The sequence below is a fragment of the Streptopelia decaocto genome (assembly GCF_964273445.1).
Source record: "Streptopelia decaocto genome assembly, chromosome: 4".
Lineage (NCBI taxonomy): Eukaryota > Metazoa > Chordata > Aves > Columbiformes > Columbidae > Streptopelia > Streptopelia decaocto.
In genome coordinates, this window is record NC_138658.1 from 21,312,658 (window position 1) to 21,338,648 (window position 25,991).

Genomic DNA, 25,991 nt, shown 5'->3' on the forward strand with positions numbered 1-25,991 from the left:
TTTGCCAACTGCTAGCCAACCATAGAAGGTCAAAATACAGGTACAGCACCTCAGTTTCCTCCTAAAGACAGAATCCAGGTGTGATGGACTCTTCCAATGAAGAAGGGAAGTAGGATGGATTACTGAAAAAGCTTATCATGGACAACATAAAACTGTCTTTATTTCCTTTCCCTCAAAGGATAAGAATTCTGTGGTAGATAGGAAACAGAGACAGCGACCTTTTATTTTCAGCCACAAGCCCCAGAATAAATGTGTCAAATGGATATCATTACCTGCCAAAAAGATCCTTCTTTTACTAGCTAAGTATTCATGGAAGAGGACAGAAACACATGGTTTCTCCTGAGGTGAGCCATCACTACTTGATGAAGGTTCTCAAGGCTGCTGACAGATGACAAGATGGGACCTGATAGTGACAACAAGTCTGATCTCCCCCAAAACAAGTTCTTCAAAAGATAACTCCTAGTACAATGGATGTTTGACACCTTGCCTCCAAGAAAGATTAACTATGTTTCTGTTCTAGGCAAGTAGTTCATAGCTGTGGATCAGTGTTTGAGGAGTGTCACTTTCACCAGGATTCAGAGATTTAAGCATCAAATGAAGAGGCACTGCCTTAGAGTGCAGTTAGGAGACACTGTTAAGTTGACAAAATCTCATGACCAACAGAAGTGCTGGTCTTGTGCCCTCCCTTACATTTGCTCTGCTGTTTGCTTGACTGCTTGAGGAGCCAATGTCAACTCACTAATCTGGCAGAAAACAATCTGCCAAGAAACCAGAACAAAACTCGTGTGAAAGAGGAAGCAGGAGAAGGAGTCAACAACTGGAGCCACCTATCCCCTGAGGTCTTTTGGAGTGCAAAGCATATCACATCTTAATGAAAAACACCAGAGTATTCTCCCTGCCCCCCGAAACCTCAACAACATACTACACCTCCCAGGGAAGAGCTGGCTCTTGCAGTCAGGATCGCCACAGCCTCCAATATCATGCAGGTTGCTTGAGAACCATTATCTGGGACATCTATAGCTGGGTTGGCCAGTATAGACTTTTTTTGACACTAATAAAAAATTCTCTAGAATTGGTTGCCACCATCTTCCTGAGAAAAGTCCTAAAGACCACGAAATAATATCTTAAGAGTGAAGCCTCGTAATCAGCAACCCTGAAAAGTAGGTGGGCAGAGCAGTATACCTTTTAATGTAATGCAAATGTAGAACAATGTTACAAATATATACACATATATATATAATAACATACATGTATAATGATATATGTATAATATTTGCCTTACTACAATTTAGAGTTACTTTGTCCTAGCTGGATTTCGCCACTATTGGAGCCCCAGTGAGCTGAAGTACTTAAGATGTATGCACAAAACAGAACAGAACACACATGGCCTTAGAGGAGGGGAATATTTTTGAAGACCATTTCTTAAGCGGTGCCCCACAAAAGAACATCCCACACAAGAAGTTTTCATCAGCTGACTTGACCAATACCTAGAATTCCTGGAGAGAAGGCAGACAAATACTGTGGATTTTTATGATTAAGGTTTTCAGATTAAACAAATATTTCTGAGGACTGCTTACGCTGCAAAGGCTGCCTAGTAGCCCAAAGACAAATTAATAAAGTACGTAAAGTGTCAGTATAATAATAGAAATTCATGTTTCTTACAGAACATATTTTATGGTACTCATGTCCTTCTTGTAACACTTTTATGGGGACTGAACAAAATACCACAGCCAGCCCTACTGAAAGTTTTTTCCACAGGCCTTCATGAACATCCTACAACAAACTACAGTTGAGTTTGGGCAAGCCTTTCATAAAGCACAAGATAGTGACCACACTGATTTTTACACCAAAGGAATATGGCCAACTGAAAATCCGAAGTCTGTATATTAACATGTCAAAGGAACATATCTTTTGCCTGATGAAAACAAGCAATACGATAAACCATTTGCTATAAAACCAAACACTTTTTTAGGCAGTAACTTCTGAACCAGATTCAAGACCCTTATCAAGAATTTCAGGCTTCCCTGGAGTCTATTTAAAACCAGCTGTGAGATCAGATTAAGACTCCAATAGAGTATTATAAATTTGAGGACAAACTAAATATGCAGGAGATCAACTGTTATTCCCATAGCTCTATTTGAACTGAGAATCAGCTTTAGCAATCTCTGATGGTTTAAGTGGTCCATGTACAAGCCCACCTAGAGAGATTCTCTGCACTTGGAACAGCAGTGTCTCACATCAGCGCACGTTTACAAGTGTGGTCTCACATGTCAAGTTCACTACAGTGATGAGAAGTTCTGCCTTCTCGTAGTTATAAGGAAATTTAAAATCCTTTAAATTATTTCCAGTTAGTCTACTTTGCTTGTTCATCTGTTTTACTCTAGACCAGGAGTGTCAAACTCATTTTCACTGGGAGCCACATCAGCCTCGTGGTTGTCTTCAAAAGGCTGAATGTCATTTTAGGACTGTATGAATGTAGGAGTAGTTACATTTACACAGTCCTAGAATTACATTCGGCCCTTTCAAGGCAACCACGAGGCTGATGTGGCCTCCAGCAAAAACAGGTTTGACAGCCCTGCTCTAGATAGATGTGTATGGCAATGGGCTGTTGTAGTGAGAAAGTATCAAATACCAAAAGGTAATAGGGATGCTGGCACCCCCAAAATAAGGAGAGTTAAAGATTATTCTCAAGACTTCTATCATCCTCACCATATAGAGTCAAGACCTTCATAAAGGAGGGGAAATATTTTATGATTTCCCACCATGAGCCTTCATTAGCAATGAAACCCCAAACTCTAGCAAACAAAATCCAGCAAAAAAAGCTGGCTACAGCAAGAAGATCTCTAAGTGAGTGAACCTAATTTCCACTCTACATCTAATTATTTCAGGAGGTAATCACATTAATGCCAAATGGTCAATATAGAAATCGGTAATATTTTAAAGCCATCCTTGAATCACAATTAATTCCATGAATGAGTAAGTATTTTTATTCCTTTGGCAGGTCATTAATGAAATCTTCTTTGCAAATTGCTCATGGAACACAGAACTAGTGTCTTGATTAGGAAATTCTAAGCAGAAACACAAAACTACCTTATCTTAAACACGGTCTACCTGCAAACCAAAGGCTCAGTTACTCATTTTCAAATGGTCACTTGCTTTGTAGTAGTTCAGTTCTAGGTCATAGTCTTCTATTGTATTTTTGACATAGAAACACCAAAATACAGACTTTTTAAAATAAATATTATTATTATTATTTTCCCCTGACAAAATCCCAGGCTACACTTATTCCTGAATTACAAAAAGAAAAGAGGAAAAAAAAAAAAAAAGAGCTGGAAGGAAGGAAATGTGTGATCAGACTAGGCAATCGCTATGAGCTCAAGCAATGAAGTAACTCAGCACTTTATCATCACACAGTCCTGTTTCCATGTTATGGCAGACAAGATCCATTCACTTAGACAGTTCAGCTTGAGAAAATTGAAAGATCATGCTATGTTACTAAGATATCTGAAAGAAAAAAAGCAGAATAACAATCTCAGTTCTTAATGCATTTCATCCCTTAAAAGAAAGTGGATTTCAAGGAAGGGGGTGGGCACATATGAATGACCATGGAACTAGACAAAAACTTGATCTATGACCTGGAATAAAAGGCTCAGAAATAAAGAAAATTCATCCATTTTCTGAGAGGCAAGCCTCTGCCTTTAACAGATCAAGTAAGACCAGCAGAATTTCTTTCTGCATATTCCACAACGTTTTTTGGCACTGCAGTGATCAGTCTCCAAGACAAAGATTAAGCATAAAACATGGTTTAGAGGATCTATCTGCTGACTGGATGGTTCAAGGTATCTTAAAGTGACTATATTCTTTTTGGCTGTCAGTGGTATCCACAAGGCTCTGGGAAACACCAGAAGAAAACTGGGACCCTTGCCATTGTCACTTTTATGTAGTGAACACTTCACAACAAAAGAAACCTCCATACCAAAACTGAAGTAGGGCATTAATGTAACTCTAGTTATGAATAATAGTTTATTATATCGCATTTTGTATGATCTAGGTGCCAAAAAAGACAGGAAAGCTTTGCTTTCTAATCTTCATTTAACTTGGTAACAAATAAAATTGGTGGTCCACTCTATTTTGCACATCTATGTTCTCTGGTACCTTTTGAGGTACATCTGTAACTGCCTGCTCTTAATTCAGTGCCTTCACCAGCTAACAATTCATCTTTATTAAGGCCCGACCTGACCTGTCACCTCCCCAGAACTGGCTGCAGTGGCAGCTGTCTCAACTCTCTACTGCAACAAAATACATCTTCACTGCCTGAAATGCACTGCAAGCTGCAGCGTGGTCACAACCCCAACAGTAAAAAGCAGTTACAAGAATCCGCACGTGTTCCTCGCACTTTATAGCAGCCAAGAATAAGGTGATCGCTTATGCTATATAATATTACAACACTGGCTTACCCTCAATCCATGTAACTCATTTTAGTGTGGCTAGTCATTTAAAACTGACAGGGTCACAACAGCAACCTGATTTTAGTCCCCCTTACAGTTGGAGAGGAAGCGGATGAGAAGTTGCAAGTGTCATTTCAGCTGGCAAAAGGGGCTCACTAAAGTGAGAAAAGTGTCCAAACATGTTACTTTGTTGCATACAAACAATTTGCAATGAAAATAAATAACTCCCTAATCACAACTGCAATTTAGTGTTATGGCCTGAGAATAGTTATAAGTTCACAAAAAGTTCTCACATTACCCAAAATGCTAAAATTGATCTAAAACCTCCAAGAAAAAGCTATCATTCACCTACGTTCTAAGCTATGCTGTGCAGGGCAATTCCAAATTTTCCTAGGGGACAAACCATTGACCAAAAGGCTAACTGAGGCACCAAAACCACATCAGCTGATTACCTGCTCCTTCACCCATACATTTGAAGGAGTTGCCCTCATGTGTTGTACGCACCATATAGGATTGTGCCTTAAGCAATCCAGAGTAAATTTACCATGGCTACCACGATGTATAAGTAAAAATTGTCTGCTAAGGTTGATAAATCAGTCAATTACCTTGACTTTTATTCTTGTGTAAATGTTTTAATCCTTACATTACCAGTACCCATGCGAAGATGATCTGTACATTGCTAAAGCAAACTATTTAAATTACTAGGAAATCCTTAATTACTGTAAACAAGATTACAACAGGTTTATAAAGATTTCTAAACACCAAAGCAACAACTCCAGAAAACAAAGCTCCCTTGCTGTCATTATTTGAGGCTGGTGTCTCCACGTTTACTCCTGCTCTGTGCATGACTTTCAGTGCTTTCACAGCTCACCTGAACAGCACAGCAAGAGCACATGCTGTCACTCCATCGATACCCCCTGCACAGCTGAGCATATAAACAGGCCATGAAGTTCCCAGTCTTCCCCCAGCTCCTCCTATTAAGTCCAAATCACCTTCATCCCCAGGCCACACATGCCCCTCTATAAAACAGGCACAAATCATTAATATACAGAGGCAGGCAAAATTCTACTGACGGCAGGAAAGACAGGCAAAATTCTACTGAAGCGCTGACTTCATCTTCAAGATAAAGATGCTTCAGTGCTCCTGGTAGGAATCCAAAGAACAGTTCAATCCTCACAAGTGCAAGGGGAGTATGGGAAAACCACAGAAGGACATTGTCCTTGCCAGTGAGCTGGTTTATGCTCAACATGGAATATCAAATCCACGGCAAGGTAGATGCACATGCTCTCAGGTAAACTTCCTCTTTCCATACTTCCTCTCACTGGCAATAGCAAGAGATTTCCAGAAAATGAGAACAGAAGCGGAAACCAAAATTATAATGATATACCATCCTTCTTCCTCTGTACACAGAAGTTATTAAAAACAAAGGACTGTGCAGTAGACCTGGTTTCCTGTGTCTCTTCAAAGGCACAGTCAAATTTTAGAATTGAGAAGGGGTGAATTCCCAGCAGGGTTTGTGCAGGGATAGACCAATGTAAGCCCAGCGTAGCTTTAATACTTGAGGAAAGCTCTTTAGGAGGTTTCAGCAGCACTGTAAAAACATACAGCAACATCCAGAAGATATCCAGTCATTTCAAGGAGCACGTTTCCCATATTTTTCCTGCTTACCTCCCTTCCTCCAAAGGACAACTGCTACAGATATACAACCTCAACCGTTATTACCTTGGTTTCCCTGAGAAACTGCCAAATGCATCTTTGCTAGAGGACATCTAATAAGAACACGGGCTCTCTCTGAGGCTGAAACGATCTTTTTGTTGAGTTACATGTGCCTAAGACAGCAGGCTGATTCTCTAGCTTATACTCCTATGCACTATACAGATACAACAAAGAAGAAGGAAACAATATTTCCTTGTCATTCTCACACACAGGGTAATCCTTGAGAGCACTTTCTGATGTTTATCACTACTGTAGAAAACCAAAGTTGATGGGACACTTACTAGTTTCCTGCCTTTCCTGACCAATCTTCTGGAGCTGGTCTAGAAAATTTATCATAAATATTGACTGGCAGAGAGTGAAAAAACAGAAGAATTATCAAGTGATAAAAGCAGTGATTATATCAGAAGTAGTTTTGGAGAAAGAAAAGGAAGAAAACCAGTCCTCATCAGTGTAGTAGTGGTGGTACACAAGGATTAAAGCAGGGGAAAAAAACAAAAAAGCTCTCTGTGAAACTCCCAATATGTGTGAAGAATCTCTGAGGAGAACTTCCTGTTGAGCCACAGGAAAGAAGGAAAAGCAAGAACTCAAAAAAGCTGGAGATTTCATGTCTGTGAACTGTCCTCATGACATCCCCACAAACATCATACAACCCCAACAGCTCTGTCACTGCAGTCTAAAACTCTTGGACCCCAAACCACAGTTACAACTTACAGCACCAGTAAAATAGCAAGAGAAAAAAAAATTTGCTTGCTAAAGGGAGGTTTTCATCTCCTGAGCACAAAGTTAACCAAGCTAGCTTCTAAGGAAGGAAGGAGAACACAGCCTCTATCTCTCGGTCTCTATATTGCTGCAGGAGGCTGGCTTGCCTTCATATAAAGGACGTACTGGAGTCTGAAAAACTATCAAAGTAGCGGTTATATTTGCCTGCCTTGATGATATCACGTACTGTTGTACATTTTGACCTATGCCTACTTTGACTCTTTTGGTCAGCTCGTTATTTCCTTCTCTGAACATGAATAAGACAGCTTCACAACAGCCCTAGTGGCATTCTGGCAGAAGCAATTCATCCCACTCACTTCGAAAGAATCGCTACCTCTACATATTCAATAATCCAGACACTTCTGTTCAGTTTACCCATAGGGCCAGTTTCGCTCCTGTGTGACAGGTGAGTCTTTGGCAAAAGAGGAACACAGCATAAGCCTTTACAGCTGATTCTTCCTTGTGTTTTCTAACCTAGGCTCAGCCTAGAGACTGCTCATCAACAGCAGCTGGAAATGGCTGTTAAGCAGTAGTACATAGATCTGAGTGCATTCCAGCTGTGGCTCCAACTCTGACCCTTTCCATCTCTGATTCACAGTCTATTCTAAGTTGCAGTGATAGAAAGATGTACAGAGCAGCAGCATTACTTCCCCTTTCGGAACATCCCTATGCAATGATAACACCTGTCTGGAAAGGCCAAGGCAACTTCCATACTGTTTGCATCACCCCAGCAGCACAAGGGAGATCAGAGGAAGGCTGCAAAGTTGGCCCATTGCTGATAATAAACAGTAAATCCTAGATTAAAAATAATGTTAAGTGGAACTCAGTGAAGTAATCTCAAATTATTCTAAATATTTAAGTGGAAAGGTAATGACAGCAAATACTGTGAACTTTCCCTTTTCTTAAAATACAGAAAGAGAAAACCCCATGCTAGCCACTCGCAACATTGACTCTTAGAAATAACTTTTAAAATATATGGAACTGTTTCTTTAGAACACATTTATGAAGGTTGTTTCATGATCAACAAGGTAAAAGAAACAATAAAATCAAATAGAAATCCCTATGTCACCTTAATATGTAGGCTGCAATAAACAAAACATGGGAAGCCTCAGATCGAGCTGCTACAGTGCCTTTAATTATCCCTGTTGTGTTTACAACCTCTATGAAGGGGTCACAAAGTGAAGAGCTCACAAACTGTATGTATGACAATATTCAAGCAGAGCAGGTGACGTCAGGCCAGAATACCTGCTCTAACAAAGGTCTCCTTTGTTTTGACTAGTCTGTTTACTGTTGCTATACGCAGCTTCACCTGCTCTATTTTCGGTAAATAATGTGCTCCTGATTTACCATTTTATTCTGCCCCATTACTCACCTGAGGTGCTTTATGCACATTAGCTTTCTGACTAGTTCAGAAACAAAAGGTTTAAGTTTCAGATACTGAAATTATTCCTCCCTATAAATGTCACGGGAATCTAGTTCCCTATAATTTAATATTTCCTCTCTCCCAAAGTCAGATTAAAACACGGCAAATTATATTCTCGGTGTTTCTAATTCCTCCCACAAGGATGATATTATGGTAACGTATCTAAGGGAAGCTTCAAGAAGTTTTTGTTTTGTCATGCTGTGTTTGCTCCCAAAGACAGCTGCTTTCTCTGTCCCTGAGAGGATTGCTTGGAGTTAACAAGCAAAGCCAAACAAGAGAGGATTAGGAAGCTACTCATAGTGTTAGGCTAACACGGAGAAGCAGACCTTTCCATGTGGAATAGGCACTCCTGACTCCTAGACACATTGTTTAAGTCACTGCCTCAGCTTTCAACCTTAAGAAAAATCAGAGGTCATGTAATTAATGTACAAGCACTGAACAGAAAGGGGACATTCCCCAGACCTTATTTCAAAGAGATTCAGGATTTTGTGCCAAGCTCCTGGTACAAGAAAGTAGTGCTATGGCTATTTAGGGCACAGATACAGTGTAAATGGCAGAAACCCACTTCTACATTCTGCCTAAAAATCCATCTAAAATTCAGATGCAGAGGAACAGCTAGAAGCAAAGGGGAAGTTTCAAGTTCATGTCCATTCCATTGCTGGCTTTCCTGCTGAACAAACAAACAAGTGTGCCAATGGCAGTGGGATTCGATTTTATTTTTTCAAAGCGCATTTCTTGGCTGAAAACTTTGGGGGTTTTACCAACACTTTTTATGCAGGCCAGCAAATGCCTTCAAAGACAACAACTCCAATTCTCATGAGAGTATGTCTATACTAAATAACGCAGTGCTATGTAGTGATATCTGAGCCAGCTTGAGTATATCCACAAGTATTATAGCTGAATTAACCTGGGTAGACTGCTGTGATAACTGCCTCCTGTACACAAGGTGGCTTATTTAGAGCTTGCTTTGTTATCTCAATGTGGCACAGCACTGTGCAGGAAGACAATATAAACAATTATGGTAAAGTCTATTTAGACCTTATGGGCAATGTAAAAGTACCGCGAAGTGGGCAGAAGAGCCCCCTTCAGAGTTATTTGCTGTGCAAAGAACTCCCTTTGGCAATGCAGAATTGACAAAAGGATTGTGTCAGCCCTTCCTTTCCAGAGCACGGAGCAGGATGAGAGCCTGTGGGCAGCAGAAATTAGAGCAGCTCTAGGCTGTTACGTTTACACTGGTGCCTGAGAAGGGCTCTTCATGGCCTCAAAGTGCTAGAAATACAGAGGTAGATAAAGGGAAGTTCTGCTCCACACACAGATAAACGAATGGCTCCTCGATCACTAGTTGCCAGTCTAGACTTAGCACAGGGGTCTGTAAGGGGAGAGACTCCCCCTGTGCCTCAGGAAAGCAAGCAAACACAAACAGCTACACCATCAGCTGCCACCAAATGCACTTGCCTGCCACTCTCTCTGCTCCTTACCTACTTTGCCCTGCATGACCACTTAGCATGTGGCAGATCTGGTTTTATTTTACTTTTTGAGAAAATAACTTTTTTGAGATAAATAACTATTTGTACTGCTACACAATTCAAAATGAAGTGTAGAAGTGACTTGCAAAGAATTCCTGTTCGTTAATAAAGTCACACCTGGGGATCGCTCATAAGGCTAAATACACACTTGTAAAGCCATTGATTCTTTTAATGCATTTTTCTAAAAGCTACTTACCATTTATTTTTAAGAATTCACTGCAACTCTCACTTTTGCCCTGATACAGCATCTTACAAACTCTAACAGGCACCAAGACCCAGGACATGTCGAAAACATCCACTTAAAATAGGAAGCTGTAATTTTAAAGTGAGCTTGTGCCAAATTTTCTCCATTACAGAAACCTTGAGATAAAACTTCCATCCTCCTAATTTAAGACCATGTAGGGAAGAATTCTTCGCACCTATACAGAAAGCCCTGCAAAAGAGGAAAATCACATCCAAGCAGCAAAGCCCAGATGAGGGCCAGCAGAGCTATAAAACCTTCTTGAGGAAGGGAATCCCTAGAGGTAGGACTATGCAGAATTCAAAGGGAAGATGACAGTAGCTTGCTTTAAGTTGCTTCAAAAATTTTATTTCTGCCCTAGTGAGAGAGCATCCCAAATAAATGTAACTGTGCAGATATTTGGAACCTAATTCTGCTTTCTGAAACTGCTGATTAAATAATTCATTACAAGACTTCTACCACTCGGTAACCCTTTCACTTTTAAAACAATTTATTCTAAACAGTAGCTAAATCATCAGTTTTGCATAAAAACAACTCTCTCTTGGTCTTACTATATTACCAGCACCAGTTATTCTTCCCCCACAGCTTCCATCCCTACTGCCAAAGTACTGAAAAGAACGAGGGAAAGGACTATTTATGCAGCACAGTTTTTCCCTCCTTACTGCATGCTTCTCAAAAAAACAAACAAATAAAAAACACACCAAAAAAGCCAAGCAAACAAAAAGAAAAACCACACCAACACCAAGCCATGACACTTCCACGATTTTCAATTAATCAAACTTGGAATCAAATTAATAAAACTTGTGAATTCTTAAAATTTCACTTAACCTGAATTTGGAACATGCTTGTCTTAGTGTTAGGCTTAACTTGGGATTCTACTACTCAGTGTAATTACACCCCAAGCAGGAAATCCCTTGAAAGGCAGTAAAAACTTTAAGGAATAGAGCTAACTACTAAACCCACAGGTTCAGACAGGTTTGGAGTCTAGACCAAATAGGATACCAGCCTGTAAATGCTACTGAAGCTAAATGAGGAAAAGAGAAATTGTCTTTGGGAGAATAACACTTCCCTAATTGTGACCCTGAGTCAGTCTATAAGAAAAAGAAAAAAAAAAGACAAGCTCTTATGTGAGCTTATGGATACATATTGCTGAATTCTTCAGTAAAATAGCCACAAAGCAGTGTATGTGTGCAGAACTAATGGGGACTGTACCCTGCAGTATGTGTCCTTTCAATTGAACTATGGGTCAAGTCTGAGTTTTGTTATTTAAATATGTTTTTTTTTTAAAAAAATCTTCCACTATAGCAGAAGCACCCTCAAAAAAAAACCGCAAGCAAACCGTACCTTTGGAGAAAGGGATATTATCCACTTTTTTGAGTGGTTGTTGGTGTTTGTTTTGGTTGTTTACCTGTTTTTTCGCCTTTTTTTTTTCTTTAGCCCAACATAATTTATTATTCTTCATACCCATATCAGTTATTATTCTTCATTTAAAATCCAATTTTTCAAAGTGGAATAAAAAGAAAAAGTTTCATGTTGGGAGGCAGAGAGAAGAAAGAATTGCCTCACCCCCTTGAAAACTGGGCTCTATTACATATTGCTAGCTACTTTGTAGTCCAGATTCTTTGCATATTATTGTTTCTGTGAAACACATGATACTTTAGCCTCCATGCATCCTGAAGAGTTTTGTATATGTAAACCTAAATTATATGAATAATGTACCATAATGGCAAACTAGGCAAGAAAAAAATGGCATAGCAGAAAACAGGAGAAGATACGCTCTTCAAGCATGACTCTGGAGTAGGTTAACAGCTGTAACACTAAAGGATTCCAGACATAAGTCATCTGAGCTCTCCCTCACCATCTGAACTAATGTCTATATTATGGTTTCTTTGCAATGGGAAAGAAAAAAAGTCCTCTATACAATTCTTCAAGACAAATCACATGCCTTGTGAAGCTTCATGTTTGAAACCCTTTTAACTTCCAAAAAGTCCTCTTTTGTAGGTCATGCTCTCATTATCTTGCTCTGGGATCTGGTCTGATTAAATTATAGGAAATTACTAATACTTCACTTTGAACAGCCAGCTCCTCCTGGCTCTTCTTTATTTATTTATTTTTAACTCTTAATTCTTCCTATTCCTGCATTCTTACATATGAAAAAGACAATCACTCTGTTACAAAGATTGTCATACTCTCCATCTGTTTTAAAATTTAAAAATGTATTCTGTCCGCACGTTCTTATATTTCCCATTCCACTGCTCTACCTGCAGGTTTTCCTGTTCGGCCAACTAGAAAGTTAGTGGTTTTGTTTTACAACCTTTTGCACCCCTTCCCTCTGTAAAATCTAATTCATAAGATCCTAAAGACTTAAATAGCTTAATGAGCACAACACTGACTCTTCGGTAGTCCAACTTATACCCCAGTGTAATTTATTCCTATTTTGGACTATCAGACAACACTAAAACATAGGCTACCATTTAATGGCTTTAGAAATTGATCATTGAATCATAGAATAGTTTGCGTTGGAAGGGACCTTCAAAGGTGATCTAGTCCAACCCCCCTGTCAGGTTGCTCATAGCCCCATCCAGGTGACTTAGTTTGTCTAATTAAAACAAACAAACAAAAAAATCACAAATTTTAAGAGACAAATACTTCACATGTCACAAAGAATCCCCACAAAGGAAGCAGGTATTTCTGAAAAGTCTATGACAACTTCACTATCACGAGAGGGGCAAAACAACAGTGTTTTCAGATGGAGTAATGTGGATGCTTATCTATCCACCAAAAGGCTGCTGTTCATTTGAGAGCTGTATTGTAGTTCCACCAGGCCAACCATGATGATAGCAATGAAATTATTAACCTAATAATCCTAAAAATAATAATTTTCCCTACATGGATCCTCTTGTCGACAATGAACTATATGATGATCCCTGCAGCAGTAAGAGGTTAAAAATAGTAAATAGAAAATATGTTAAAAGCTTCCCCTTACACATACAATGTCTGCTAGAAAGGTAATAAACTCTATTAAAAGAGAAAGATTTCTGTCCTGGTAAAAGCCTTTTGTCTTAGAGGCAACTCTCAAATGCCAAATGATGGTAAAGGCTTTTCTGACATTGGGATGTCTTTTGAAAAACCCATTCAACACATTTTCTCTTGCTATCAGAAAGTATCAAATGAAGCAAGCTACAGAAATAAAAAAGAAGGAAGCTCTAAATCACTGATAATTTACTTGTTTGACAGTATTTTCTTTACACTCTCATGATATAACCAGCAATAAAAAACAATATAATAAAAAGCTTCACAAAGTGCAAGGGGATTTTTACTCTACAGAAACAGCTGAACACTTCACCACAGTATCTGGAATACCTAACACCACACTTGACCATGAAAGCAAGAAGAATTATTCCCCATCATTATCGCATGCCTAGCTTTTGATATTTAAACCAATATTATATCAATTCTGCATCTCCTTCTTCAACAAAATAAATTCAACACAAGATGCCATTACAGTTTGTCCTACATTAAACATGCTCTTCAGAAAGCAGCAGTAGCTTGAACTTCTAAACATAGCATCTAATTCTACCTGATATTGTACAACAAATGCAAACTTTGTATAAATGGTGGTGTAGCCATCATTCACAAACTGCATTGCTTACAAGCCTTCAAGGCAGAATCAAACCCCAAGGAGTATTGATTGCTACACTTAAGGCAATGTAGTGGGCTGCAACTTCCCAAAACTGTTACTTTTTAGGCTGAACTCTTCCAAGTCACATTTGTGCAGTTCACAGGAAACAGACTTTCAGGAATTCTCAGAAAAGAAAATAAAGGTGTGAGGTAGAATGGAAAGTAAGGCAACAAGGAGAAGCAAAACAGTAAAACTGTATTTATAACTACATTTTTTAAAGATTCTGATGCTAATTGAATCTAAGCACTGAAGTGGGGGAAAAAAAAAAAATAATACACATACTCTCTAAGGAATGAGCAGAATTCCTTTAAACTTCCCAGTGAAAATGAATTGACCTGTCAAAATTAATTGTACCCAAAAGTAATCACAAGACACACATGCACCAGGCAAATTTTTAACTTACGGACCTAACTCTGTCATTGTGAACTGAGTCCACATTGCTGTAGTATTTCATTTGAGTATGCATGAGCCATTGTCGACACAGGAATTCCTAAAGTCCTTTCCTCATTCACTTATGTCTTAAATTAAAAAGGATGCACTTTCTCTTGTATTTCACAGATACGGTGAAAACGTTCTCCTGGCATCCACAACTAAACAGTGTCCAAAAACAGGCTTCTTTACACATGGAAATTCCACTTACATGCTAATATCAGTGTCAAAGGGCCCATCCACTTGACTGAACTCTGAGGTTTGTCCTGCTCTGAACAGGGGACTAGGCCAGACAACCTCCAAAGGAGACTTCCAAGCTAAATTATGTTGTAAACACCACCAGTGACTGGAAGCTCAACCTTAACTCTGCCCTTTCAAACAGGTGCCACCAAAACAAAGTATTACCACATCCAGTAACATTAATTCTTCTTTTCCCTTCAACCACTGAAGTGTGAGTGTCTAGCAACTTCCTTGACTCTAAATTAAATTATTGCAACAGCCTGATACATCTCTAGCAAACTCTTTTACAGAGAACTTCAGCATAGCACGTGTTTTGCCTGCGCAGTCTTCTCTTGTCAAATTACCTCTAAATTTACAAGGGCCATCCCACTAAGTCAGTGGACAGAAGTATAAAAATCAAGGTCCCAGTCAGCAGCTGTACACTGTCACTTCAAGCAGAGTGACACCATTCTTCAGTTGTATTTTAGGGTACATAAGAATTTATAATAAATTAATTATGGCCCCAAGACTCTGAGAGAATTAAGTTCCTGCCTAAGTTATACTAGACTCCACAAGACTTCCCAGGCTGAGTTACATTTGCTCAGTTACATTGTAACATTAGTAAATTATCCTGTATACCAACATCCTACTATTTATTTCCCAAACAATTGCAACAGAATCCAAATCATCACAGAGAGGTTCAGTAAAATGTTACATCATTTAAGTGCACTGGAGAGCATTCATGCACCAGCAGGGACCTGTAACAAAACTTTGGAGTGAATCACAGCATAATACCCACAACGGGGCAGAGTTAAGGTTGAATACAGTATTAGCCATCTTCTTTCCAGATGCCCACAGTGCACTTCACATTCTTCTGCTATCATTAATACTTTAAAGTGAAATACACACAGTGTTCCTCTATGAAATGTATTGCTGAAACCAGTAGGAATTCTAGAATAAAACTGTTTTTTATACCGAGTACCCACTAAAGCAACATGTTGCCAAAAAAAAAAAAACAAACCAGTATTTATGGCATTTGCACACTGAACGCAACGGATTCCAAGGTATTTTCTGAATTTGCAGAACTGCAAACTACAACAGTATTCCTACAATTCTTCCTGAATTATCCAATATATTATTATTATTACTGCCAAACAATAGCTTTTAATCTAATGTAATCTAGTTGTAAAAGAAAATATGTAAGGCCCATTAAAAAAAAATAAAAAACCAGTAGCATTCGTGTGTGACATATAGCATGTGTGTGTCACACATGAGGAAAAAAAACTCCCGTGAATTAAACTAGAAAATTAACCCGAAAAAACTGCAAATTAGGCCGTGCATTTAAGAAAAACTAAACACCACACGCACAACTCGATTTGCACAATGAAGGCAATTGTTCCTTGGCCCAGAAAAAGCCGTGACTTCCCCCGGCGCGGGCGGTCAGGAGGTCGGGCCCGGGGGGAGCCGCCGCCGCAACCCGGAGGCAGGGGCAGGCAAGAGCCCGGCGCCGAAGCCGAGCCCCCGCTCCGCTCACGGGAGCGGCACGCCCGAGCGAGCTAAAATGGAGCCCAGGTTTGATGTCAGCCCGAGCGGCAGGCGGAGGGCAGCCGCACCGAGGCGGGGGCGAGGGCAAGGTCAGCCGCCGAGCCGGCCGCAGCGCCCGCCCCGCCGCCTCCTACGGCCCCGAGAGCCCCTTTTCGCTTCCCCGCTCCCGCAGGGCTTCTGCCAAAACGGGGCGGCGGCGCTCGCCGTCCCCCTCCACCGAAACGCCCCTCCACGGCCACGCAAGGCCCTGCGCGCCCGGGCTTGGCCCCTGCCCCCGCCTGCCGCGCCGGGGCCGGGGCGCTGCAGAGGCGGGCGCCGCGCTCCCGCCACCTTCGCCGTGCCCGCCACCCCGGCGCTCTGCGCCGAGAATGAGCGCCGGGGCTTGGCGGCTCGGTTCGTCTAGCGGGCGGACCGCGAAAGGGCTACGCGGGGGCAAACGGCGGGAGGAGGGGACGGAGAAAAGGAGGAGGAAGAAAAAAAAAAAATCCACCCGAAAAAAACCCCAACACTAGTCAAGCCCTTGACTCCAGCAGAAAGGAAAAGGACAGTGAAATATTTGCGGGGCTGCAAGTTCCGCCCCCCCTTGCCCCCATCCCGCCAACCCCCGCATCGACACTCGCTGCCTCGGCCCGTGTGCCGGTACGGAAGGGTGCGGGAGAAACGCTGCCCCAGCCCCTTCGCCCGTAAGGCAGAAGGGGACGGGCCGCGCTCCGCCTGCAGTGGCGCCCCCCGGGCAGGGGCCGGGGTCGCCCCGGTGAACTCCCGATGACCGAGCCCGGCTACGGCACCGGCGGGTCAGTTCTCGCCCTGTGCGGAAGGGCTGCAGGCACGCTCGGAGCAGATGTGCCGGAGACAGACAAATGACCCCACCATCCACCCCGCGCTCTCCTTAAACCAACCCTGGGGCCAAGTAGGGGCAGGGTATTTTTAGGTCCCTTCCCCTTCGTCTCGCTCTCAATAGCTGTAGAGCGCTTAAATACAAGGGGAGGGGGGCTAGAGAGCGGGAGAAAAGTTAACTATTTTGCAAAGAGAGGAAAAAAATAGGCAGGGAGGGGGGGAGGGAGTGAGAAGGAGCAGAGCAGGGTGAGCTGTGTCAGGGGATGTGTGTGTGTGCGTGTGTGTGCGCACGGGGTGCCCGCAGGCGGGAGGATCGGGATGCACTCTAGCCCCGTGCTCTGCTGCTCTCGTCTGGGGCAGCGCCGCCGAAGCCCGAGTCTCGCCTGGCTTCGCCTGACCCTTCATTTCACTGCGGCCAGGAGGAGCCCCGAGCCTGCCGCCGCCGCCTCTCCCTGCTCTGCAGGGACCTTGCCTGCCACGGTCTGCCTCCCCGCCGCCCCCGCCGGCAGCGGCCCCGGCCCCCTACAGGGTGGCCGTGGGGTCGGTGCGGGGTGCCCTCGCCGCCGCCGGCCCCCTCTGCTGCCCGCCTCCCCCCCTCCCGGGCCGCCCAGCCCCGCCGCAACCTTTAGCCGGGGACGGACCTCTCGGCTGGTTCCGCACAAGACGCCAGCAGTCGCTTCCCCTCTCGCCGCCCTCCCCTCCGGTGCTAGCCCCCCTCCCCACCCCAATAAAACAGACCCCCCCTCCCTCCGGCCCCAAAGAGAAACCCACACCGCTCCCCCCCCCCCCCCAGCACAAATGCACAATCACGGGCGAGGGGAGGGAGAGGGAGGAAAGGGCGAGAGACACGAAGAAAGAAGGGGGGAAAGGAGAGAGAGAGGAAAAATTAAAAGGGCACAAGGCTGTTCATCACCAACATGGCTGCCTTAGCTCAGACCTAAAAGAGGAATAACCCAGGCTGTGTCTTTGTCAGTTTCACCTCTGTAACCCTAAACTAATGCACGAAACGACGGAGGCGGCTGCAGAGGGGAAGGAGACGGGGAGAGGAGGAAGGAAAAAATGGCAAAAAGAGGGGGCACTTACGTGAAGAGAGGCGCTTGGGCTGCTCCTGCTTCCTCCTGGGCATTTTCCCCCTTTTTTCACATTCTCCTCCTTGGTTTAACGGGAGATCAAATAAGACCGGGAGGGGGGGGCACAGACAGGCACAAAGCCGGGCCCCCCGGGGGAGCCGCTAACCGGGGCGGGTTTTCCCTCTTCGCCGGGGGAAAGGGGGCTGAAGCCGGTTTTCCCGGAGCCACCGCGAAGGGCTCCCTCTCCCCCTCTCTCTTTCTTTTTCCTCTCCCCCCACTCCAACCCGGTCGTGCACCTGGCTTGTCCCCGGTCGCAGTATCCCTCAGCGGCCGGGGATGTGCTCCCGGCGGGCAAGCGGGCGCCGGGTGCCGTGGCAGGGCGAGGGCTGGCGCGGCGGTGCCGAGGGCTGCGCCTTGCGCGTCTCCCGGCCCCTAACTAACACTAACGCCGGGATCAAAGGGCAGCGGCGGCGGCGGCGCTCACGGCTCGCCCGCGGGCGGGCAGGCAGCGAGAGGCAGGCAGGGACACACACACACACACACACACACACCCCGGCGGGCGGGCACACGCACACACACACACGCCCGGGCAGAGCAAAGGGGAAGGTGCCCCCGCTGCGCTCCGGGCGCGGCGCGGCGCTGCGCGCCAGCGGGGCTCAGGCAGAGGATGCGCTGCCCCAGACCCGTATCCGCTCCCAATTCGCTCTTAAAGAAGAAAAAAAAAAAAGCGAGGGGTGTGTGTGTGTAAATTTGTGGGTCTCGACCATTTGCACTGTAATTCCCTCATTTCTGGGGAGAAAGAAAATAACAACCTTAAAAAAAAATTAAGACGTTTTGTCTTCCTGTGTTAGTAAAGAAAAAGCATACGAGCGCAAAGCTAACCTCATAGGTGTGCTCAGCTATTGCTGCACAAGGGCTGGAGGGGCTTGTTTGAACTCAACTTCAGCATGGGGGGAGAGGGTGACTAGATACAGCTCCCTTCATGCCCTGTCAAAGGTACAAAAACATGAAAGGGAGGTGGGCAAGTTAGCATGTGGCTACACTGTTCTAGTACCAGGTTCTGACAATCTCTAGTACAGGTTTCAAAAAGTGGGAAGAATGCAAGCAGCATGAAAAATCACAACTCCTTGAGAAGTTTGTGTATATGGGGGGGGGGGGGAGTGGAAATCAAGATTAGGTCACCCCTAATGGTTCATTTAACTGCTACATGATACTCCTACAGTGCACACAGCAATCTGAGCTTCTGAAATTTACTTTTTTTTCCTGCTATAATGTAGGTATATGAAGCTTTATCCTGAAGCAATTCCAGCATGCGTTATGAAGTCAGGATAGCAGTTTTCATTAACTGATACATACATTCATTACTTCACAAATCACACATCTCTCTCCAAAGACAGACATGAAGGTGGGGGGAAAAATAAAACAAGGAATTGGGTCTCACTAAAGCACAAAAGGTACTTCATGAAAGAGAAGTGCTTTCTTTATGACTTGCAGTCATTTGGATAAAAGTTCATACAGAGGTTGTTAATGATTTAAACTCTAAAACCTGTTACTCCAATTGAAGTGAAATTGTTTGAAGCATGGTTGTTTCATATAGCTCTCAGTGTAAGGAAACTTTGAACTTATCAGAATACATAATTAAAATCATGAGTCAGATGTTGCAATTTTTTTTTTAATTTATTGTGGCATGTGTACCTGTTAGTATTTTTTTTTTTTCGCTTTTGACAACCTGACTCATCATTTTATCATTTTTTTATCCTAACTTCAAAATACTTTATTAGAAAACACTGTCTAGGAAAAAAAAAAAACCACCACAAAAAACATTTGCAACCTAAATCTTTAAACAGCCAACTTATACTCTTAATGATCTCACATTACAATGGTTTCAAATAATATTACACCCATTTTACAGCCACAATTACCTTTTCTACAGGAAAAAACAAACAAACAAACAAACAAACAAACCAACAACTAACCAAAATTTAAAATATTATGAGATTCTCAGGATCACTAGCATGTATGTGCAATTCTGAGGTTTAAACACACAGAGTACACTTTTACTGAGACGAAACAGACCCCTTCTGACTTCAGCTGGTTTATCATCTCACAATACAGCTAAAATACTTTATTTTCATTGAGAGATTTACTTATTTTTAATCCAAAAGTAAAAAACAAAGTGTATAACTGACAGAGACAGGGCTGGAGATGAATCCGAACCTTACACTTATTCATGATCAAGAGTACCAGAGTCAGAAATCCCTCAGAATATTTAGGTCTCGTCTTTGCTCTCAGGTCTCCAGATTATCCTGGCTTTGGAAATCTGTACAGCATTAGTAATGATGACCAAAAATATGAGAGGCAATCCTTGCTTATTGCTCACAAACCTCAATTTTGACATGCACCCTCCTTAATTACTTTTTAAAATACACTCTAATAGCAATTACATTGAACTCAGCCACCTTTGCTAGCAGCAGCTTTCCACCTGTCCAAATGCTCCATCTGTGTAGGAGGCCACAAAGTAGCCATTTCAGAAAGGGCAAGTGTACTGGCACTGTGCTCTGATCCACCACTGCTGTGGCAGCCCTTCTTCAGGTGCTCTAGGAGAATGGGATATAGGAAAGACCGTATTCCATGTCATCACTCTTTCCACCCTCTATTCCTCATGCATTTCTGGCATTAATTAATGTTGACATTGTCAGCATTAATTTACAATATGCTGTTGTGTTGGTGAGCTTTTTGTGTTTGTTTTTGGTTTTTCCCCTCCATCATTTGAAACCTCCTTTAGGGGAGCTGAGGTGGCTGCAGCAGACACATCACAGGAATACAGCACTTTGAAAGGGCCATGGAGACTGGCAAGCAATGGAGCAGCACCAAATCTCTCTGAGGGTGACCTTGGCTTCGACAGACATCCCAACAGTTTGCCTAAGAGTTTAGTGGGCCAAGCCTTAAGCCGGTTCTGCAGTGTAAGAAATCCCAATGGTTGAATAAATTATCAGGGAGAAACTTTATATACTCTAGCTTTAAAGAATTTCTAATTAATTCCATGCCTGGAAATACTCTATATGGGAACAACTTGGTTCTTCATATCTATTCTGGCTAATTGCATTACTCCACATGTTGCCCTGGTCAAGACAAAGTATCCAGCCATCATACTAAAATCAAAGACGCATCAGTCCTAACTTTGCATTCCTTTATACATTGGTTAAAGGAAGATGACTAAGGGCATAATGCCATTTAAAAAATAATCTTCCATTATATGTTTGGCGGTATAGTAGGAAAAAAGAATGAAGTAAGCTGACCATACTTTTGAACATTTCTAGTCCAAACATAAGAAAATAGTTGCAAGTCCTCCACAGATAACATAATATAAATAATGCATTGCTTCTGCAGGTCCTTCTATTAATAAGTAATGATTGTATGGCACCTTCCAAACACCAAACCTAGTTACACATATGAATTAAGTTCAGCCTCAGAAACTACTTTTGAACAAAGTAAATATTTTCTTCACTTACACACAAGAAAAATGAAACAAATAGAGCAAATAAGATTTTACACAGTAATAAATGATGTAACATTCTTAAAACCTTTGCAGATGTCTAGCATCCAAACTATCTTTATGTAATGTAACAAATACTCAAAAATGTTACTAAATAGAAATCTAACAATCAGCTGACATCCTTGCTTTACTCTTCAAAACTTTTAAGAGTTCTGTTCCCAGGCTCAGATTTCTTTTAAAAAGTGTACTGAGTGAAAAAATTGAGCCATTTTAACCAGTTCTTGGGCCTCAAACCAAGCTATGGTATTAGGCCACCTCTGCTTAAAGTACAGCCTAATAAGATGACAGCTGGGTCAGCTGTGTGTCCCCAAGCAGTCAGAGGAGAGCTATTCAGGCTCCATGAGCTCTTTAATGGTACTCCTATCTTTAGTTTAATTTCATATTGAACACAGAAGGTATTTGTCTATAGTTTCTCTACCTTCAATGTCCAATATGAGGCACACTGGTTTTCATTGAAATTAGGCTCTCTCCCACACCACTTTGAGGGATACCCTCCGTGGCCTAAACTCTTCCTCTTTTCTATTTTAATTGTTGTCAATGTTTCTACACTCAGCAATAACTATTAATTAATCTGGCACACAAGATTTGAGTACAAACTTCTTTGGTCTAAAGCATTTAAAAGGCAAACACAGGGGATGAATAAATCCACAGGATAACAGCTCATGGATGCCACCATCCGTGTTGCAAGTTCTCCGTAAACAAATAACATTAAGTAACAGATTTGTAATAATAATAATGACAAGTTACCAACTGGCAAGGCCACCAACCAGTTTCACAAAGGTCAGTAAACAAAGATCAGAAGTCATTACTATCTGATGATTACCTTGGGACAGATAACAAAGTGGGAGGTGGAGCTGCATAACCAGTGGATCCTAAACAACAGTCAGTTTTTCGCTTTTGTAAAAGACAACCAAGATCTCCTTCCCCAAAGTTTTTAACCTCTTCTTAAAGTGAAAGGAAAATTGAAGTGTCACAATCCGTGAACCATCACAGCAACCTAGACAAGAATTCTTTTTGCAACTCTAAATCACTGGCAGTGCTCTCCCAGCTCTTCAGCTGCCCATGCCATGCTTGTGAACAGCAAGTAGACTGAATCAGGAACATTCTTCAAGACCAAGATTCCCATTAACTCCACTACAATCTTGCAGCCTCCGAGCAGAGAGGCATCAAGAAAAAGGAGTGCAATATATCCTGCATCTCTCAGCTAAACCACAGCTGGCTTCCTCAGAGTATTGTCAAACACAAGATGCTTCTAGCTGCAATGCAAATTCAACATGTTAATACTTCTTCAGAACCACAGTGTTTATGTTTTTCAGCTATTAGTATAGCCCACTACCTAGGAAAGGTGATGTAGCTCCTAATTAACAAACAAAAAAAAAACCACACAACACACACAAAAAAGAAGAAACCCTAAACAAACAAAAAAACCACACCACCAACAATGCTTTAAGCTGCTAGCCCTAAACCCATGCTGATAAATAAACCTACATTTTGGAGGCCAGAAATGCTTTGTCTATAGGCCTGGAGAGTGACAACATTAGTGTCCACATCTTTCTGTTGCTGCTCAAATACTACACAATGTTTCTTCAGATTTAACAAGGAGGTCTCATAATTCTTATTTTACCCTAAGTGCAGCTGGATTTTCACTACCATAGTTCACTAGTAATACCTCTTCACACCCCTTTTCTGTAAGGATATTTTGCAAAATTCACTTGTGTCTATGACTATTAGGCTTAAGACTACAGATGCTTGAAATGCAGAATTTCTCCCCCAAATCTGAACCAGCAACATCTTACCCAGTACAGATTAAATACAGAAAAAACAAATTAATATTTTACAACATAAAATACTATGCAACTTCTGAACTGATGAAAAGAATTGTTTTAGTCAACTAGAGACTGGAACACTTAGCTCAGGGCTATTAGGGTTACAAACGTAGAAACAAAAAAGGATAAATACCAGCTCTAATGATGATCTTTTTGCACAGCTTTCCATTCTCCATTACATGCATTCAAACCAATAGCTTCACCCCATCCCAAGAACAGTTTAAGTTAAATCAGAGTGAGACCCATTTTTTGCTTCCACTCAACATTTTGTTAGCCACTGGTTAATCAAAGGTTTAGGCACACACTTATTTGCCAACACCTGCCATGGTTTAAGACATTACTACCCTCCTGGAGAAGCTTTACCGATTCCACCCCCAAACTGGCAAAACAGAATGTATTTGGCATCCTCATCCGCTTCAGTGTGAAGCCTTGCAGCTTAGTTATGCAGCAAGGCAATAGCATTTCAAGCCACAGCTGTTTGCTAAATGAAAGTGTGTCTAAGTTCCTAAACACCTTGTTACATATATGTTGAAAGGCAGAGCCTCTGCCGCACCAGCAAGGTGGCAATTTCCTCAGGGAAATCAGTTCTGGTTTCTCAACTCACTTGCTAGTTTTCTGTTAAAACACTAGAGTAATACTGAGACTGCTCTGGACTCTGAGAACTGGCAAGATCCCAAGGAGCTCATCTACCATCTAGGACTGTGCATTTACACACAACCCCTTACTAGAAACACAGCAGGAGGAAGGCAGGCACAAAAGTGGACTGCAGTGGTACTGATGCCAACTATGCCTTCTTTGCAATATCTTAATAGCTTAGAGAAGGGCAAGATCAAACAGAAAGGCAACTGGGAGACAAGAAAACATGGTGGTGCTAATGTTAAGCTCACATTAAGGAAAGGGAGAGGAGGAGCATGTGGAGATCAAGCTTCTAGCAGACTTCATTCATCTGGTGTAACGAATTTCATATGGCATTCAGCTATGCTTCACCATGCTGCACATCCCCAATAATCAGCCCTCACCTACAGGCAGGCAGAAGCGTTTGGGCTGTCACTGCTACCTGCTGAGCACAAAGTCATGTGGCCAGATCCTCCTGTAGAGAATAGATCCTTGCATTGGCACTTCCCCATTGTACAAAACAGCACAGAGGAAAAGGTTATTTGTCTTTCAAGACACTAGGAATAAAGTATAATCTTCCCAACCCCTGCTGACCCAGTTTGATGGAAATACTGTTTCTAGTCCCTACTTTCAGCAATGCTAAGGACACTCAGTGTTTTCAAGTTTGTAGTTTACAGTAAGATGCAAATTATTTGTCCATAAGAAGTAGACTAATAATAGTGTGTGTGGGGAGAAATCACACATAGAGTAGCACATGATTTCATGAGCAGAAAGAAGGAAGAGGTAATGCCTGAAGGGAAGCAGCTTACATTTCCACCCAAAAGAGCTGAGGGAGGCACCCCCAATGAGAAAGCTGAGTGAATCCTCAACAGGTTTGCAGATGATATAAAACTGGAAGGAGCGGCTGATACACCAAATAGTTGTGCTACCATTCAGAAGTACTACTTTGACAGGCTGGAGAAGTGGGCAGACAGTAATCTCAGGAAGCTCAAAAGGGGAAATGCAAAGTCCTGCATCTAGGGAACAATAACCACAAACACCAGCACATCCTAGGGGCCTACCAGCTGGAAAGTAGCTTTGCCAAGAAGGACTTTGGGATCCCAGTAGACAACAAGCTGACTATAAGCCAGCAATGCGCCCTCACAGCCAAGAAGGCCAACAGTATGAAGATCATAGCCAGCAGGCCTAGGAAGGTGACCCTTGATCCTGCACCTCTACTCAGTGCCGGTGAGGTTGTATCTGGAGTGCTGTTTCTCATTCAGGACTCCCTGGTACAAGAAAGGTGTAGACTTACTGGAGTGAGTCCAGTACAGGGCCACACAGATGTGTCACATGAGGAGAGGCTGCTGAGACTGTCTAGCCTGGAGAAGAGAAGGCTCAGGGGGATCCTACCCATGTGTACAAATACCTGATGGGCAGGAATTAAGTTGAAGGAGCCAAACTCTTCTCAGCAGTGCGCATAGACAGGATAAAAAGCAATGGGCACAAATTAAGAAAAAAACAGAAAACTCAATCTGAACATAAGAAAACTTTTTTTTTTTTTTTTTTTTTTTTTTTTACTGTGAAGATGGTCAAACATTAGCACAGGTTGCCCAGAGAGGTTGCCTATACAATCCACTCTGACTCTGAACAGTGAGGTTGGACTAGATGATCCTCCCAACCTAAATGCCCATGATACAGTATTTTCACAGGACCATGTACCATTTCCTAACTATGGTCTCCATGTCTGGTCTTACAGGAGTAGTTTGCAGAATACTAAAATTCCACTCTGCTTTTTTAGCTACTAGGAGTTTTCACTGAAAACATCCTTATGATATACAGAATTCTTTAATATCCAAATACTTATTTTTAAAATTTTTACTGGCTTATGAGCTACTTCTAGCAGAAAACATTCACTAATCATTCCAAAATCATGGTTAGCGTTTTACCCCCTCACTCTTCTTCCATCAATATGGTTCCTACCCTGAGGATTTTACAAATTAAATGAAGCTACAAGATAACCGTGGAGCAGGTAGATGAGTGACTGTATTTTTAAACCCTATAAAATGCACGCACTGGAAGTCTGTTGTCTCTTCTCTTAGGTGTTTCTTAGACATTTG

General features: G+C 42.2%; 1 protein-coding gene across 3 annotated transcripts in view; it reads right to left on the reverse strand.

The window, feature by feature from the left end:
• The window catches only part of ZNF827 (zinc finger protein 827), a 107,223-nt gene extending 88,763 nt beyond the window's left edge, over positions 1 to 18,460 (reverse strand). For all 3 annotated transcript variants that reach the window (XM_082052160.1, XM_082052162.1, XM_082052161.1), the window contains exon 1: positions 17,909 to 18,460. In XM_082052160.1, coding sequence (XP_081908286.1) covers positions 17,909 to 17,951 — 43 coding nt within the window. In that variant the 5' untranslated portion in view covers positions 17,952 to 18,460. The remainder of the gene's footprint in view (positions 1 to 17,908) is intronic.
• Between the last annotated feature and the right edge of the window lie 7,531 nt (positions 18,461 to 25,991).